This window comes from Semicossyphus pulcher, unplaced genomic scaffold (genome assembly GCF_022749685.1).
Source record: "Semicossyphus pulcher isolate SPU_LCO1_2020_fin unplaced genomic scaffold, fSemPul1.0.p SCAF_17, whole genome shotgun sequence".
NCBI lineage: Eukaryota > Metazoa > Chordata > Actinopteri > Labriformes > Labridae > Semicossyphus > Semicossyphus pulcher.
Window position 1 is genome coordinate 3,596,639 of NW_027211681.1, and position 16,779 is coordinate 3,613,417.

The 16,779-nt window shown below is 43.6% G+C and overlaps 1 protein-coding gene across 1 annotated transcript; it reads left to right on the forward strand.

Moving 5' to 3' along the window:
• The first annotated feature begins 12,091 nt into the window (after positions 1-12,091).
• Positions 12,092-15,169, forward strand: LOC138595421 (tubulin beta-4B chain-like). Its single transcript, XM_069666829.1, has 5 exons — positions 12,092-12,294; positions 13,255-13,363; positions 13,459-13,569; positions 13,696-13,940; positions 14,023-15,169. The coding sequence occupies exons 1-5, from the start codon at positions 12,238-12,240 to the stop codon at positions 14,833-14,835; spliced, it is 1,335 nt and encodes a 444-aa protein (XP_069522930.1). The 5' UTR covers positions 12,092-12,237; the 3' UTR covers positions 14,836-15,169.
• The last annotated feature ends 1,610 nt before the right edge of the window (positions 15,170-16,779 follow it).

Below are 16,779 nucleotides of genomic sequence, written 5' to 3' on the forward strand. Positions count from 1 at the left end.
CACACACATGCAACAGCTGGTTATGAAACAGACAATTAAACATGCATTTAAACCCCAATAAGTCAGGGGTTTAAATGCCATATTACATCACAATCTATCCAAAAGCTGTCAAATATTTCACTAAAGAACTAAAGAGTTGAGTCTAAAGACCTGGAATAGCTGTTGTAAATGTTATGGAAATCAATATTATTGAATATGTTTCAATTGGAACCACAAATCCCGACCAGTGCGAGGAGAAAAGCGTCCGATAGCGACCAATCATCAGACCCCATTGCTAGCATGATTAAATGTTTTGGGGGCTATATATATATATACATATACATATATATATAGTTATATATAACAAGCACAAACAACTGATCTTTTTTAATTGCTTAAAAATTGGTGGGAGAGGGAAACAATTCTGGGCCAGGAACCATGGATAAGTGCAACTTTAGTTCAGGTTAAATATGTACAAACATTTCAGTCAGGAGAGGCTTCATTAAGAGTGAACAATTATTCTTTTACAAGTTCTGAAAGAATGAAATGTGAAAAGTCTTTGGCAATTGAGTGGATTGGAGGAGAACGGGGTGGAGGACGGTCGAAATGAGCGAGCTGAAACGACAACCAGTCTGCAGATGAGAGGAGAACAGCTTTAGCAGCAGGATGATTGGTCGACATACACTACCAGTCAAAAGTTTGGACACATTTTGTCATACAAGTGAATTGGAATGTATCCAAACTTTTGACTGGTAGTTTATGTCGAGGCTAACTCTGGTTGGTTTAGTACTGAGTCAGCTGATCACCAGACAGGAAGGACAGAGAGGGAGAGAGAGAACGTGAACAGACTTCCTGCTTCGACTGACGCTGAGCTACATCTATCCAACACATCAGGAATGACTCCTTTACTTTGTAGTGGATCAAAACAAATAGTTTTGTAAGAGCTGTCTTTAATATCAGCTTGGTGTCATACAACTACATCTACTCACTGCTTGTGCTTTGAAGGCAAAAATATGACAGACCACGATCTGATGGATTAGAATACAAAGTGCAGTAAACATTTCCAGCAGTCAGACTTTTCGTGTCGATACAAAACAACAAATTACTTCAAGGTTCAAAAATGACTGAATAAGTATGTGACCATAAAAGAAAAGTTTGCCTGTCATTTCAACTGAGTATGTTACACGTCATGTCATGTAAAGTAGCTGTGAGGAGTTTTAGAACATTGACTATATGTAGTTATTTTAATGCCTGTCACTGCTGTCACCTGCTTTGATGCGGACGACGTATGTACAGGATTAAAATATAACCGCTGTAAATCAATCAGAAAACGTTCTACTTTCTTCTCGCTAACGCCGCTCCCTCTCTTCATTCTCTGAGCGGGAGGGGAGGGGCTAAACGATCCATTTTCAAACAGCAACCACAACAGCCTACGCTCTTCTGCCGATAAGTTCAAATAAGTAGCCGTCCATACGCCCCCATCTCCTCTCTGCGACAGACTCTCTCTGTCTTTACACTACACTATAACACACACGCTATTTGAACACATAAAATCGCCACAAAAGTGAATATTACTGACGTGGCTTCCTCGGCACCACAGATCGGGCTGTAATAAGAGCGTCTAGTTTCAAGTGCAAAAGTAATTTATGGTTGTTGGTTTGATGAAAGGAGGCCGCATGAGGATGCAGCAGTGGTTTTATGAGAAGACAAAAACTAGTGGACCGAAAGAAAGAGGAAAAATAGCAGCACATGGACCTTAATTTTTTTCCCCAGGTTTTTTAAATTAATAAAAAAAACAGATGTGTAGTTCATAAAATAAAACCCTTCACATGAGACTTTTTAAACCAGCCTGCCTATTTATAATGGTGCTCATTATTTTGAAGGCTGTTGGTGTTAGTATAGTGAAACAGTGAGTACCTGCAGTAGATTTAATGCTGCAGGCTATCGATCATCGCCTCAATAATTAATGTGCATGTGCATAAATAATGAGTGAAGGTATTTTGATGTCGAAGCTTTTGAAATCTGCGTGCATTGTGTTTCTGGTCTGCACAGATGTGGGTGTGTGCATGCGTATGTGTGGCTAACTGGTTCTCCTGCCTTTAAAATATCTGTGCACACTCTTGCACAAAGTCTGCACATCTTCACAGCCATTCCCACAGACTGAAGTCGCATGTTTTCTTATTGATAAACCCGGAGAAGACTGAAAGCTTCTCTTTCCTTTACACATATTTAAACCTCTGGCTTGTTTATTTGGACGTTAACGTTGTTGTTATTGACTCCCTAATGGCAGTAATTATGATAATGGAATAATAAAAGTGATTTTCATGGTGTGTTATTAACGTGCATGACTCCATATGTGTGTGTGCCTGTGGGCCATGCCTTAATGTGCATAAATGTGTGAGCCATGTATTCCTTTATTTCTTGTTCTTTTATTTTAATACTCCGCTCTGAGAACCCCTCTACATCTCAGAGCACATTCAGAGAGACGCCGCTCAGCACGTGAAACCGAGTGACTGCTGCTCAGGAGACGTGGGCATCGCACGATGACTCAGAGAAGCTGTCAGCGAGGAAGGAAGATAATTAGTTTAGTGATATCAGTAAACAACATTCAATTGCATTAAAGCGGGCAAATTACACAATGACTTCTGCATTCATTCTCTCGGTGCATCCTTGACAGTGTAAGAGTGGTGAGCCACAAATAACCACTGGTTTCTGTAGCTCCGATAATTTCCAGAATATAAATCAGCTGGATAGTTCAAGAAACCAATGAAGGCAGTGAAGGCAGCACAGCGGTTTGTTTTATGGGCCTGTAAGCTGTCGGAGTGATTCAGTGAGGATTTTGCTGGTTTTTAATGGGATTCTTCAAGGTTCTCCACTTTGCTCCCATAAACCCCAGATATGATAAATAGTCTTGAGAAGAACTCAAAGCAGAGAAGACCTCATTATGTTTCCACTTAATGTTGTTTCCTACACTCGAGATGGTTTTAATTTTTTGCTCATCAAGCGCAGCACTATACCTGAAAAACACCTGAGAGTATTTACTCTGGATGTTTGAAGGCGATGGTTCATAATCATCTGCATATAACAGCTACACAGGGAATCATCATTTAACGAAAAAGCTACAGATGCTTTTTACAGAGGGAAGAGAAAGCAGACTTGTTCAATGGGAAGCACTTACTTTAAGTTGCATCTCTTAGAATTTGGACTGCAAACCGATCAGCAATAACATTATGACCACCTCCTTAAAATTGTGTAGGTCCCCCTTCTGCACCAAAACTGCCCTGACTCGTCGAGGCATGGACTCCAGTAGACCTCTGAAGATGTGCTGAGGTATCTGGCACCAAGACGTTAGCAGCAGATCCTTTAAGTCCTGTAAGTTGTGAGGTGGGGCCTCCATGGATCGGACTTGTTTGTCGAACACATCCCACAGATGCTCATTTCAGAGGGATTCAGAGGCCAAGTCAACACCTTCAACTTGTTGTCGTGTTCCTCAAACCATTCCTGAACCATCTCTGCAGCGTGGCAGGGCGCATTATCCTGCTGAAAGAGGCCACTGCCAATAGGGAATATCGTTTCCATGAAGGGGTGTACTTGGTCTGCAACATGTTTAGGTAGGTGGTACGTGTCAGTAACATCCACATGAATGTCAGGACCCAAGGTTTCCCGGCAGAACATTGCCCAAAGCATCACACTGGGTCCTCCGGCTCGCCTTCTTCCCATAGTGCATCCTGGTTCCAGGTCTTCCCCAGGTAAGCGACGCACACTCACCCGGCCAGCCACATGATGTAAAAGAAAACTTCTTCCATCGCTCTTTGATCCAGTTCTGATGATCATGTGCACATTGTAGGTGCTTTCAGTGGTGGACAGGGGTCAGCATGGACACCTCACATATGCAACAAACTGCGACTCACTGTGTGTTCTGACACCTTTCTATCAGAACCAGCTTTAACTTCAGCCTTCACTCCCCACGTGCATCAATGAGCCTTGGCCGCCCATGACCCTGTCTCCGGTTCACAGGTTGTCCTTCCTTGGACCACTCTTGGTAGGTACTGACCACTGCAGAGCGGGAACACACCACAAGAGCTGCAGTTTTAGAGATGCTCTGACCCAGTCGTCTAGCCATCACAATGTGGCCCATGTCAAAGTCGCTCACATCCTTACGCTTGCCCATTTATCCTGCTTCCAACACAAAAACTTGGAGGTCAAACAGTTCACTTGCAGACTCACATATCAGACCCACCACAAGAGGCCATTGTAACAAGATAATCAATGTTATTCACTCGACCTGTCAGTGGTCATAATGTTATGGCTATATAGGACACACTCATTGTGCTGTACTACGATGTAGTGTATTTATAGATAAAGTGGTTTAGTAGTGTAAGCCTGCCTCAGTGCATGTTACTTAAATGCCTTAAATATAACGGTACATATCAACACTGGTGCAATAAATCCTATAAATCCAATATTGCCATAAAGCAGTTCTGCTCAGTGAGGTGCGTCATTGCTCACGTGTCCTGATACACCTGGGGATCTGTAGGGGACAGTAAGTTTGATATAAAATAGACTGCACAGATTCTGATGGGGGATACATCTGTACCATCTCACTGTGCATAAAATAACTTCACTTCAACTTAACACAGACTGTAACTAAGAGATCAAGTGAAGAAAGTAGCAATAAAGCTTAAAAGCTTTTAGGAATATTTTCCTCTTTGGCAAACATACTGAATAATCATGAAGATGAAGACGATTGTAGATGAAACGAGGGATGAGGCAGATTGTTCCTCCTTTTGTATTCTTGGCTGGCTCATCTGCGTCTTTACATATTCAGCTCTCGTGTTTGTCAATCTTCGTCAGACCTTCACATGCACATGCCATCACAATGCACACTCTCTTCTCTCTCAGCATGCTGCTCCCTCTGCCTGATCTGTCATATTGATTAGCATTGATGGCCAACAGCCAAAATCGCATCCCTTGTTCTTATCTAATCCTCTCAGTTGGTCAGATAAACAGGTAAATGACGGATTCTGCAGGATTCTGCTCCTGTAATTCATGCATCACTTTTATTCACCTTCGGCGGTGCTGTTTTACAGGGCGTAAATATACACTCTACATGAACACTCCAATCTTTGCAATAAAACTGATTTCAATAAAGTTTACGGCACAGTGCGAATAACACAATAAATTATGTGTTGCATTAAGGAGTGGATCAAGGTGTCCTTCTTCCTGCAGTCAAGAGTCTTTGTCCTTCTATGACACCACTTTTACTTCAAAAGTTATTTTCTGCACTTTTTCCTGAGTGTGTGTGTGTGTGCTTGCATTTCCACTTGTGTGCATGTCCTTTCAAAATACTGAGTACCCTCTTCAGTGATCTTGTGTTTCCGACAGGCCTGCTAGTTTTACGACTCTCATTAATGAAGGGGAATGTGTATGACAGCATAAAATGACAAACCGCTGGTCCAGTGTTCACCTCAGCGGAGCATATTTAAATAACCGTGAAATTTATGAGCAGAAGGAACCTTAAAGGGAGTGTGTGTGTGTGCGTGTGTGTGCGGGTTTGTGTCAAGCGTGTGTGTCTCAAGTGTGACATTTTAACTAAGCATCCAGATGGAAATAGAGGGGCTGTTGGACAGATGAAGAGCAGGAGATGCACTGCTGATGGTCACAGTTGCATTGTGGGAGGCAGAGACTGAGATAATAAAGAGGGTGTGATGCTATAGGGGACAGTGACCTGAGGTTCTGTAGGTTTGATGGAGCGTTTTGAATATACGACTTCAGGATGTGTTCTTAGGGGAGGGCAATATGCTGTGCACACTTCATATCCTCCTGAAGAACGGAGAAGGCAATCTCAGCAGAGAATGTCAAGTGCGTGTAGGTATCTGTTTGAGTCTTAAATTCCCTCACTGTCCATTCAAAGCTGTTAAAACTTAATGTGTTTCTGAATTAACTATTGCCCTATTAAAAAAGGAAACTGAGGAATCAGGTAGGAGCAGTTTGACCAGAGGATACAGCTTTCACCATCATCTTTCATTTTTCATAACTAAACCAGCCTGAGACTTTTATTTTTCAATATGTGACCCTTATTATCTCAGCAGTGGGAGTAACCCACAGGGGAACTGAAAACAGGCCATTTGCATATGGTGCACAAAGCATTGAAACATATAGTGTGTAAGAAGGCAACATAAGATTAAGTGTTCATCAGAATTGTGTATTCTTAGAAGCATTTGAAAGTTAGAAGTGGTGCACTTAAGCTCGGGAGTTTTCCTTATCAAGCTGTGTGAATATAAATTCTTGCAAGTTTATAACACATAAAATGTCAGGAGGCGAAGGGACGGTACAGTTACATGGACAGGAAGCAAAGTGTGTGAATCAGCTGAATAAAAGATCTCTGTCGCCTCCCTGTGGATGTCAGGTGCTATTACAGAAATCAAGGCAGGCTTAAGCCAGTCAGGAGGCCCCTACTGACCACAACTGACACAAACCCACCTGCAGTACACTGTGCATTATGTTTCATGTTGCCTTTAAGTGCACAGAAAACTAGTCATGTTGTTTTAAATGTCTTCCTATCTGTTTTGTATCACTTTGTGACAGTGCATCTTATTTTTCAAGTGACTGAAAGTACTGAAGTTGTATCATAAAATGAGTTTGAATTGCTCTTTGCTCCACTTCATTTATGCCATGCAAACATCAAAACCCTCATGTGATCAAAACTAGGACTGATTCATAACCAGGATGTAATTAAAGTCAAGTCAATTCAAAATCTTTATTTATATCAAGGTTTCAGAAACAATAAACGTGCATCCTTCCACCATGGCTCCAAGAAATTCTTGTGTGTTTGAACATTGCCCCATTTTATTCAAGAACAACTGAACTAAAGCATCAAAATGAGCAAATATTTAGATAATATACAAAAACAGTAGTATTATAACACTACATGTGTGGATTAATGAAGTAAACTACAGTCTTTGAATCTTTAGTAGACATATTTTTGGTTTAAAATTCAATTAGGCTGCTGTATTTTAGGGGCTTAGCCAAGGCGGGTCATTTTTGACCCGAAGGACAAGGGGTGTAAATAGAAACTAAGGACAACACGGAAGCAAATTCTACATAATATTAATGATGACAAATAACCAACAACCCTTCATCAATTTTAGGAATGTGAAACATGCCCGGGTTGTGTGTGAGTAAAACCCTTCAAACAAAGCTCACCATTGACTCTAGCAGCATTACCAACCGGTTACTGTGCAGTGACTGCGACATGTCATGGATGTAGCTAAAGGTCATTTGAGGACACGACATGATAACTGAATAAAAACGTATCTAACCATGTTTCCCAGTTTACGTGTCAGAGGCGTGATCGACAATCATGAATCAAGGTACAGTAAATCAAGATTGTGTCAAGATCCAGATTTCACCTCCTTACTCACTGTTTTCTTGGAAAAGGTTGAGGAATGCGATCTCATTTGCTGACTGCCCACATTCTGCTTCCTTCCTGGCTCTGTTTTCAAACTTCCTGTCTCTATTAGCAACAGCACAAACAAAGTATAACTGCTTCCTTATGGATACATTTAATTGGGATGTTCAAGTAAGTATTCACTGAGGACACAAAGGCATGTCAGCTGTATTTTTCTCTCGGTCTAAGGCAGTGACCTCATTTATGATCTCAGTGGCCTCAGGGTAGAAACTGTTTCTGAGCGTCTCATTGCTGGCCTGGTGTATCCAGTAACTTCTTCCCAGCGGCAACCGGAGGAGAAGATGATTATACGGGTGGTTGCGATCTTAAATGATTGTCCTAACCTTGCTCTTGCAGTGCTTGGTGTGAACATCCTTTAGGCAGAGCATTTTAAGCTAAATGGACCATACTTTGCGAGGGGTTGTGGTCCTGTTTTGTGCTGGGGGGTTTTACCAGGCAGTGATGTTCCCCATCAGAATGCTTTTGATTTTGCATTTATAATGCTCAGTATCTGAGGGTACACAGAATTTGGTCCCCTACTTCTATCAGGAAGACTTTTCATCTTCATTTCGTCTGTGATCAGGCCTGCCAGCTGTGTCGTCAGCAAACTTGATGAAAGTGTTGGAGTCAAAAGAGGCTGCACTACAGTGTGCTAGAGAAAAGCATGGGCCCCAAAACGCAGCCCTAGGGTGCTAAAATTTTAAAGATGATGCTGGAAAAGATGTGTCCCCCAACTCTCATCAACTGGGGTCTGCCTGTTCATTGCTTGGGACAGTAGGAAAACTAGTAGGTCCATCGTGCTGGGTTGTGAAGAGCAGATGTAATCCTAGCCTAGCATTCAAAACGCTTCATTAATACAGGAGATCAGTGTCATTTTATGGAACTCATTCAGACAGTTGGTTTTAATTTAGTTACAGGTATGATGGTAGGCTTCTTGAAACATGTGGGAACATACTGAGCCACCTACTGATTCAAACAAGCTGAGCTAGCTTCCTGCTTTCTTACAGTGCAGACGCTTTGTTGCTCGCTCTCTGCTTTGCTTACATTCTTTTGCTGATATCTTCATTTTTTTATCTTTTCACTCTATCTAATGGACAGTGGATCCTGGATAATTATAAATCATTGGGACTGTAATTTTTTATAGATTTTTAATAGGTCTGTTGTTAAATTTCAACTATTTTATGACCTACACAGGGCTACATGACTGTGGCCTAACAACAGCACAACCCTGTGCTGCAGCACTTGGAAACATAGTACACAGCTAAAGCTTACTAGCATTAAGATGCCTCCCTTCTCCATGGACGACTACCAAAAGATCCTACAAAAGATTGCAGTGCTGGAGACCAAAATTCATCGCCTAGAAGTGAATGCTGAGGTGAACGGCCTGTGTGGGAATGACACCACTTTACCATTTACTCAAAACAGTGGACAAGAGCAAGTTTACACACGGCTAAGGAACACAGACAAAACTAACAAGAAACAGGTGGACTCTGTACTGTGTAATAAATCTTCGAGTGGTAGTCCTCCTTGGAACTATCTTGGGGCAAAGCCCAAGAGTAAATCACGTCCCTGGGAAATGGGAGGATGAATAACAGGCAGAGCATAGCCCGCTGAGATATGTGATGAGACTGGCTGGCCTTCACTACCTCCCTGGCAGAGTGCCTCCTCAACCCCGGTAGTTGGTAAGACACAGCGGTGGACAGCTGCAAATGGGAGGGTTAGCAACAAACCTCCCCAACAACCGAGTGTGCCAGTGCACAACAAATTTGCTCCAATTTTGCTGGACCCTGGACCTTCATCTGATGACCTAGATAACCCTACATCCTCAGGCAGCGGGGTAAGGACTGAAACCACGTCAAAACGTAAAAGGCTGCATGGAAAGCTAAAGCCTGGGCCTCAAACTCTGATTGTGGGCGACACTGCCTTGAGAGATGTACAAAGAATGTGCAGTAAAAACCCCAAAGTTTTCCCATGGATATGGTCTCTGACATGGCAGAAAGAATCCTACAGTGAAAAATATCATGCTGCACATAGGGTCAAATGATATTGCAAAGCAACAATCTGAAGTGCTGAAACAGGACTTCACAGGTCTGTTGAACACAGTTAGCTCTCTGGATGCAGATGTGTTTATCAGCGGCACCATACCACCGGTCAGAGAGATGAGAGATTAAGAAGGTTGCGGCACTCTTGCGTCACCCATCAGTCCTCAATGCCAAGGACAAAAGACAAGAGGAATCGGCACGGAAGGAAGACAAAACATTTCACAGCGGAAACCTCGAGGAAGAGCCCCGTCTGCCTCTGCCCGAGGAGATTTCTGAACTGGAGAGACATCAGAGCCGAGAGGAGGGGACTCCACCCCCCTCCAACCCTTTCAACAACACCTGTGCCTCACCCCCACATACCCCAGCTAGGTCATCATATTCCTTAATCATCCTTTCTCCCTCCCCCCCTTTTGGAGTTCACTGACCAGATGAAGGAGCTGGTCAATGCTGGAACTAGATGGCCCTCTCTCATTTTCTCTCCCATAAACCCTGCATGGCGCCCACCTCCACCAGTTCCGACACAGCCATTACTGCCTTGATATTATGCCTACAGATTTTTTCCAAAATGTCTCAGAAGTCATGGCATCAGATCTGATACAGATTGTAAACTTGTCTCTTCTCTCTGGTGTCTTCCCACAGGCCCTGAAAACAGCAATCATCAAGCCACTGTTAAAAAAGAACAACCTAGACAAGTCACTAATGAAGAACTATAGGCCTATATCAAATGTACCATTTTTAAGTAAGATAATCGAAAAGGCTGTCTTTCAACAGTTGAACCACTTTTTGACAGTCAACAACTGCTTTGATGTCTTCCAGTCAGGCTTTCAACCACACCACAGCACTGAGATGGCTCTCATCAAGGTGATTAAAAACATCCGCTTCAACACAGACAGTGGCAGAGTGTCAGTCTTAGTACTACTCGATCTCAGTGCTGCACTCGACACAGTTGACCATAAGATATTACTCATCTGGAAGACTGGGTTGGACTTTCTGGCACAGGACTAAACTGGTTTGGTTCTTATTTAAAGGACAGGGACTACTTTGTGTCTATAGGTAACTTTACATCTGAGCAGAGAAAGATTACATGCAGTGTTCCCCAAGGCTCCATTCTTGGGACATTTTTGTTTAACATCTACATGCTTCCACTGGCTCAGATTATGGAAAACAACAAAATCAGTTACCATAACTATGCAGACGACACACAGATCTACATCACAATGTCACCAGGGGACCATGGCCCCATATAAGCACTAGTTAAATGCATTGAACAAATCAATGAGTGGATGTGCCATATTTTTCTAGAAAAACTGGTCCATGCATTTATCTTCAGTCGACTCTGTTACTGTAACAGTGTCTTTACAGGTCTCCCTAAAAAATCAGTCAGACAACTGCAGCTGATTCAGAACGCTGCTGCTCGAGTCCTCACTAAGACCGAGAAAGTAGATCACATCACTCCAGTTCTGAGGTCTTTACACTGGTTCCCTGTCTGTCAAAGAACAGACTTCAAAATAGTACTGCTGGTTTACAGAGGTAAAGGGCCAAAATACATTTGTGATCTACTGACACAGTACGAACCAGACCACTCAGGTCGTCAGGGGCAGGTCTGCTTTCTGTCCTCAGAGTGAAAACATGAAGAAGCAGCGTTCCGTTTTTATGCTCCGTATATCTGGAACAAACAATGAAAAATGCAGGTCTGCTGAAACACTTATTTCTTCTAAATCAAGCCTGAACCTGTTCACAGCTGCTTTTTATAAAACTATTTTAATACATATATTTTAATAACTGTTCTATTTATTTATAACTGCACTGTAGCTTTTACTTTTATTTTATATTTTGGCTTCTGTTTTAGCTGTTTTTATTTTATCTTCACTTTGCTTTTTAATGTCTCATTTTATAATGTGTTTCTTTGCGTTGTTCTGTGTAAAGCACTTTGCATTGTCTTGTTGCTGAAATGTGTTATATAAATAAACTTGCCAGGTCTTGCCTTGCCTTGCCTTGCCTTGCTGCTTTCTTGATGCTCACATGAACAACGCCCTCCTGACATTATGCTCAGAAAGGCTGATAGGATTGAAAGGTTAGATGAGACTTTATTAATCCCCACTAGACACGTCACAGCAGTGCAGGAAACGGTCTAAACGGATCTCTCTGTAGGCCTCTGTAGGCTATATGGTCACAAATAAATTAATCTTGTGCCAAATTATTAAAGCCCACATCCAGTATCACCACACATAGGCCTACATAGGCGTTTCCTCTGTGATCACATGATTGTTTTCAAAACCATCCAGAGTTTTGTTGAGTTTTCTGCCTACTGTTTCATGTTCATCACTCACGCTACATGTGTGAATAAATTCCTTTTCATGCTCACGTCACAGTCAGTTAACCCTTTAGCCGTGGCAGACATGAATCAAACTTAAACTAGAAAGGTTGTCTCGGCTGTATAATATGAATCCCAAAACAACCGGTCTACTAGCAAACCAGTCCAGGCAGGCCATTTTTTCCGGCTGAGCCTGGTTCCCGTTGCCATGGTGATGACGTCATGCTGCAGCACCGGGATGAACGGCGCAGCCGCGGACGGAGGGAAGGGCGAGACGAGAGAGAGATAGAGAGGGAGAGAGAGAGAGCTTACATCACAGCCACAACTCCTCCGCCATTCAGCCAGACTGTCGACAGAACTTTGAGGGCCAGGACCGAACCGCTGCAGAACCGGAGCCCGTCCTCAGCTTCCCCTGTTTCTCTCCGTGAGATACCCCACACCGCAGCGACAACATGCGCGAGATAGTGCACCTGCAGGCCGGCCAGTGCGGTAACCAGATTGGAGCAAAGGTATGAGATCACGTACAGACCCCTGCCGTCGTTTCACGTACCTGTTAGCTGCAGTGGGTTTCATGTGTATGAATTCAAGTGTAACCTTGTGCTAACGTGTTGGCTGTAAAGAGGCAATACTGTCCACAGGAAACACTAACTAGGTCAACAAAGCAGAGTGGAGGGTGTTGTATAAGACTGTGGTGAAAACAGGGTACAATAGCATCGCTTAGGATGGGCGGTGGCAAGCCGAGACATCCCTGCTGCTGTCGCCGATGCCAAAATCACGCACAAATAAATGCACGCGCCTGTGCATGTGTTTGTGTGTGTGAGTGTGTTTTCAGGGAGAGAGAGAGGGGTGTGGCTCAGACTCCGAATGCACTGGAACGCCGGCAGACAGACATGGAATTTTTCTCACAGACACACACCTTAGGTCATATTTCATTATGATCATTATCAAATCCTATACGGATGGCGTTTATTACCACCAATGCGTCAGTTGATGGGCGTTGGTTTGGATCAACCTATGTCTTGAAGGTATCTTTGAATCAGAGGTTGGTGAACTATGAAAAATATTCAGATTCAGCATGGGGCTGCAATGAACAAGTTTCTTTATTATATGTCACTATGAAAACTGGCCATCACAGGCTGACACCCTCAGATTGCTTGTTTTGTGTGATGCACAGTCCAAAATTCAAAGTGTGCATTTATAATTAAATCATTACATTTATCAATTAATCTTTCTGTCAATCGACCGATTAATTTATCGCTTGTTTCAGCTTTGTAACGCTCTGTAATGTAATGTAATGCTTACATTGTGGGGCTGCTGGCGCTCAACAAGTAGAGCAGGTTGTAAAGTGCAATATAAATGCAGGCAATTAACATTACCCTGTGCTGGGATATTAAAATGTCAGTAGTTAAATTCAGTTCAATACAAATTTTATTGATTCTGACTCATCAAACCCATCGACCTGTCTGTAGTTCTGGGAGGTGATCAGTGACGAGCACGGCATCGACCCAACAGGAACCTATCACGGAGACAGCGACCTGCAGCTGGACAGAATCAATGTCTACTATAATGAGGCTTCAGGTCAGCAAAGCCTAATGTAACACTGCAAGATTAGTAATGTAATAATCAGCCATTTCCATTCCAGTATAAAGTTTGACTCAAGCATTTGTGCTCAGGTGGGAAGTACGTGCCGAGGGCCATCCTTGTGGATCTGGAGCCAGGCACCATGGACTCAGTCCGCTCCGGCCCCTTCGGACAGATCTTCAGACCTGACAACTTTGTCTTCGGTAATTGATCAGAGAGAATTGTGATCCCATATCTCTCTGTTTTAGTGATTAGCTATGACCTTTTAGCAGGATAAAAAAGGCTGAATATATTTAAAGGGCAGATTGTGATTAACCCTTTCCTTCCAGGCCAGAGTGGAGCAGGTAACAATTGGGCAAAGGGCCACTACACAGAGGGAGCTGAGCTGGTGGACTCGGTCCTGGATGTGGTGAGGAAGGAGGCTGAGAGCTGCGACTGCCTCCAGGGTTTCCAGCTGACACACTCGCTGGGCGGCGGTACCGGCTCTGGTATGGGAACTCTGCTCATCAGCAAGATCCGTGAGGAGTACCCCGACCGTATCATGAACACGTTCAGCGTGGTGCCCTCTCCTAAGGTACAGTGATCACGTTGTATTGTGTATTTGTTTTTCCTTTTTTTGGCTTTTCCTCCCTGACCTTTGCATGTTGTCCCTCCAGGTATCAGACACAGTGGTGGAGCCCTACAACGCCACTCTGTCCGTCCACCAGCTGGTCGAGAACACAGACGAGACATACTGCATCGACAACGAGGCCCTGTATGACATCTGCTTCCGCACCCTCAAACTCACCACACCCACATACGGAGACCTCAACCACCTGGTCTCCGCCACCATGAGCGGGGTGACAACTTGCCTGCGTTTCCCCGGCCAGCTCAACGCTGACCTCCGCAAACTGGCCGTCAACATGGTGCCCTTCCCCCGTCTGCACTTTTTCATGCCCGGCTTCGCCCCGCTCACCAGCAGAGGCAGCCAGCAGTACAGAGCCCTCTCCGTGCCAGAACTCACCCAGCAAATGTTCGATGCCAAAAACATGATGGCCGCCTGCGACCCGCGCCACGGCCGCTACCTGACTGTAGCGGCCGTATTCCGTGGCCGCATGTCCATGAAGGAGGTGGACGAGCAGATGCTGAACGTGCAGAACAAGAACAGCAGCTACTTCGTGGAGTGGATCCCCAACAATGTCAAGACGGCCGTGTGCGACATCCCTCCCCGCGGGCTCAAGATGGCCGCCACCTTCATCGGCAACAGCACGGCCATCCAGGAGCTGTTCAAGCGCATCTCTGAGCAGTTCACAGCCATGTTCCGCCGCAAGGCCTTCCTCCACTGGTACACAGGCGAGGGCATGGATGAGATGGAGTTCACAGAGGCAGAGAGCAACATGAACGACTTGGTGTCCGAGTACCAGCAGTACCAGGACGCCACGGCTGAGGAGGGAGAGTTTGAGGAGGAGGGGGAGGAGGAGGTGGCCTAAGGCTATAATCACCCATCGTTTGACATCAGCACTCGTTATAACAACCTCCAACCATCCATCCACTTATTTCACTCCTACTCTGCCTCCCTGTTCTCTTCCTTTCTTCTACTTCTTTTCTCCCTGTGTTCTGTTTCCTCTCCCATCCCTCCCCTCCTTCCCTTCTCCTCCAGCCAGAGTAGGAATCAAGACACAACATCATCTCTCCCATCTCGCTGCACATGTCGAGGTAGCTAACACAGGTGTGCTTGTGGTTTTTTGTCAGTAGTTCTCTGTTTATGTTCATAATCATGTTTCATACTTGAGCCAAGTATTCAATAAAACACAAATATGATCACCTGTCTAATTTGGCATTACTTCAAATAAATTTGTTGGAAAAATATATAGTGTTTGATTGTTTGTATGTGTGAAACATTTAGAATTAAAATACAAACAAAATAAGAAAGCTGAATATTATACCTAAATATAGCTTCCTCAAAATATACCGCCTTTGACCGAGTAATGACAACTTTTGATGATGCACAATTTGGACTCCGGTTTTACTGTTTGTGTCACAATATGAAGGTAAACCAAAATGGAGACCAGCATTTTCTACAGATTCAGCAGTGTTGTTTGAACGCCACAAGGTGGCAGTATGAGATCTATGAGACGGAAGTAGATACCCTGTTGACTGTTTTCCACCATTACACCTGTAACACCAAAGGTTCTGGTATGACTTGTCACATATACTTATTTATAGAAAAAGTGGAGGTAGTTTATTTAAGCAACAGAACACACACTCTCAAAATAGACTCAGCAGGGCCACCCATAAGGGGGGGGGAAGGTGAGAGCTTTCTAGGGCCCAGCCACCAGAGAGCGCCACGGAGGACAGAAATAACTTTGTTCATCCTAAATATAAGCAATGATAACATTTTAATCTAAACATTAATAATTACCATTCATTAAAACAATTTTAAAAAGTTTTTTATTTGACGTTTTCAAAGCGTTAACCCCCATTCCTAAAATGGCGTGACTCATTTCCTATGTTTTTTTAAAGTAATGTCAAAATCTGAGGATATTAGGCGTTCTGCACATGTCCTTAACTGCTAGGCTAGCTTTGCTGGAGCAAACACACCACACCAGGACCTGTGCATAATTCGGGATGGCAAAGACAGAAGGCGCAGAATACGAGTAAGGTGGCCAAGGGCTTTTGACCCAAACAAGAATTTGTTTTAGTCAGTTTGAAACAGAGCCAGGCCGAAGAGACAAGCGACAGCCAAGAAGCCAACAGTACAGGTAACTAACCAGGTGAGAGCCAGCGCCAGTGAAGGCACCACCACTAGAAAAAGCATCATGGATAAAAGTGAAGACTTTCTTAATTAAATCCTAATTGTAGAATTTAAACCTACTGCTAATTGAGGATAATAATGAAGTGATGCCTGAACGTGTGCCTTTGAAGCCCCGGTCACAGAGCAAGTCTAATGTCTCTATATAGGAGAGAACAGGTTGAGTGAAAAGGCGCATGTGTTATAAATAAAGGCCCATTCACTGGACCTTTCAGGGGCACGGCCATGTCTGTGAGCGGGCCTGTGTAGGCATAAAGCTTGTCTTTAATTTATAAATCAAGCTCTAAACAGATTCTCAGCAGTATCTTCAGTGTTATTCATACACTACAAAACGGCTCATAAGTGTGGAGGCCATGTTTTTTTATGGCTTTCAGTTTCAATGACGGTCCCTCTATAAACGCTTGTTTAGGCAGTGGTACCTACAGTGGTTCAAGAGAGACTTACAAAATAATAATGAAACTAAAAATGGAAGAATAAAGGGATTTTTCACAGGGATCTCTGACTGGATTGCTATTTCTACATGTCCATAATTCTTGCAGCTGCCTCTGCACATACATCGGACTTGTTATCAGTAATTAAAGCCTGGCTGTTGACCTGAAGGCTGCAGCTGCTTTTCTTTAAA